The sequence below is a fragment of the Phaethon lepturus genome, unplaced genomic scaffold, assembly GCF_000687285.1.
Source record: "Phaethon lepturus isolate BGI_N335 unplaced genomic scaffold, ASM68728v1 scaffold31701, whole genome shotgun sequence".
NCBI classification, from domain to species: Eukaryota; Metazoa; Chordata; class Aves; order Phaethontiformes; family Phaethontidae; genus Phaethon; species Phaethon lepturus.
The window spans coordinates 5624-5932 of NW_010517495.1; the positions used below are offsets into that span (position 1 = coordinate 5624).

General features: G+C 69.3%; 1 protein-coding gene across 1 annotated transcript in view; it reads left to right on the forward strand.

The window, feature by feature from the left end:
- BTBD19 (BTB (POZ) domain containing 19) overlaps positions 1-252 on the forward strand; it is a gene marked incomplete at both ends in the record, with an annotated part of 4386 nt that extends 4134 nt beyond the window's left edge. Inside the window, one exon of the mRNA XM_010296422.1 lies at positions 121-252. Within this exon, the coding sequence (XP_010294724.1) occupies positions 121-252 (132 nt within the window). The remainder of the gene's footprint in view (positions 1-120) is intronic.
- Between the last annotated feature and the right edge of the window lie 57 nt (positions 253-309).

Here is a 309-nt window from a genome sequence, read left to right on the forward strand (position 1 = left end):
ATGCTGGGATTCCAGGCAGGGATGGCACCGGGATAGGTCTGATGGCCCATGGTCCCCCATGGAGTGGGGGCTGGTGTGGGGTCCTGGTACCAGCGCCCTGGTGCTGCGGTGTGCTGGCAGGAGGTGGTGCGGACACAGGGCTTCCACGAGCTCTCCGACGAGGTGCTGGCGCGGGTGCTGCGCAGCGACCGCCTGGCCGTGGACGAGCTGGACCTGGTGCAGGCTGTGCGGGAGTGGGCGCACGTCAGCTCGGTGAGTGCAACATAGCAGTGACAGGGCGGAGGGCCACCCAGGGGTGCCCGGACACCC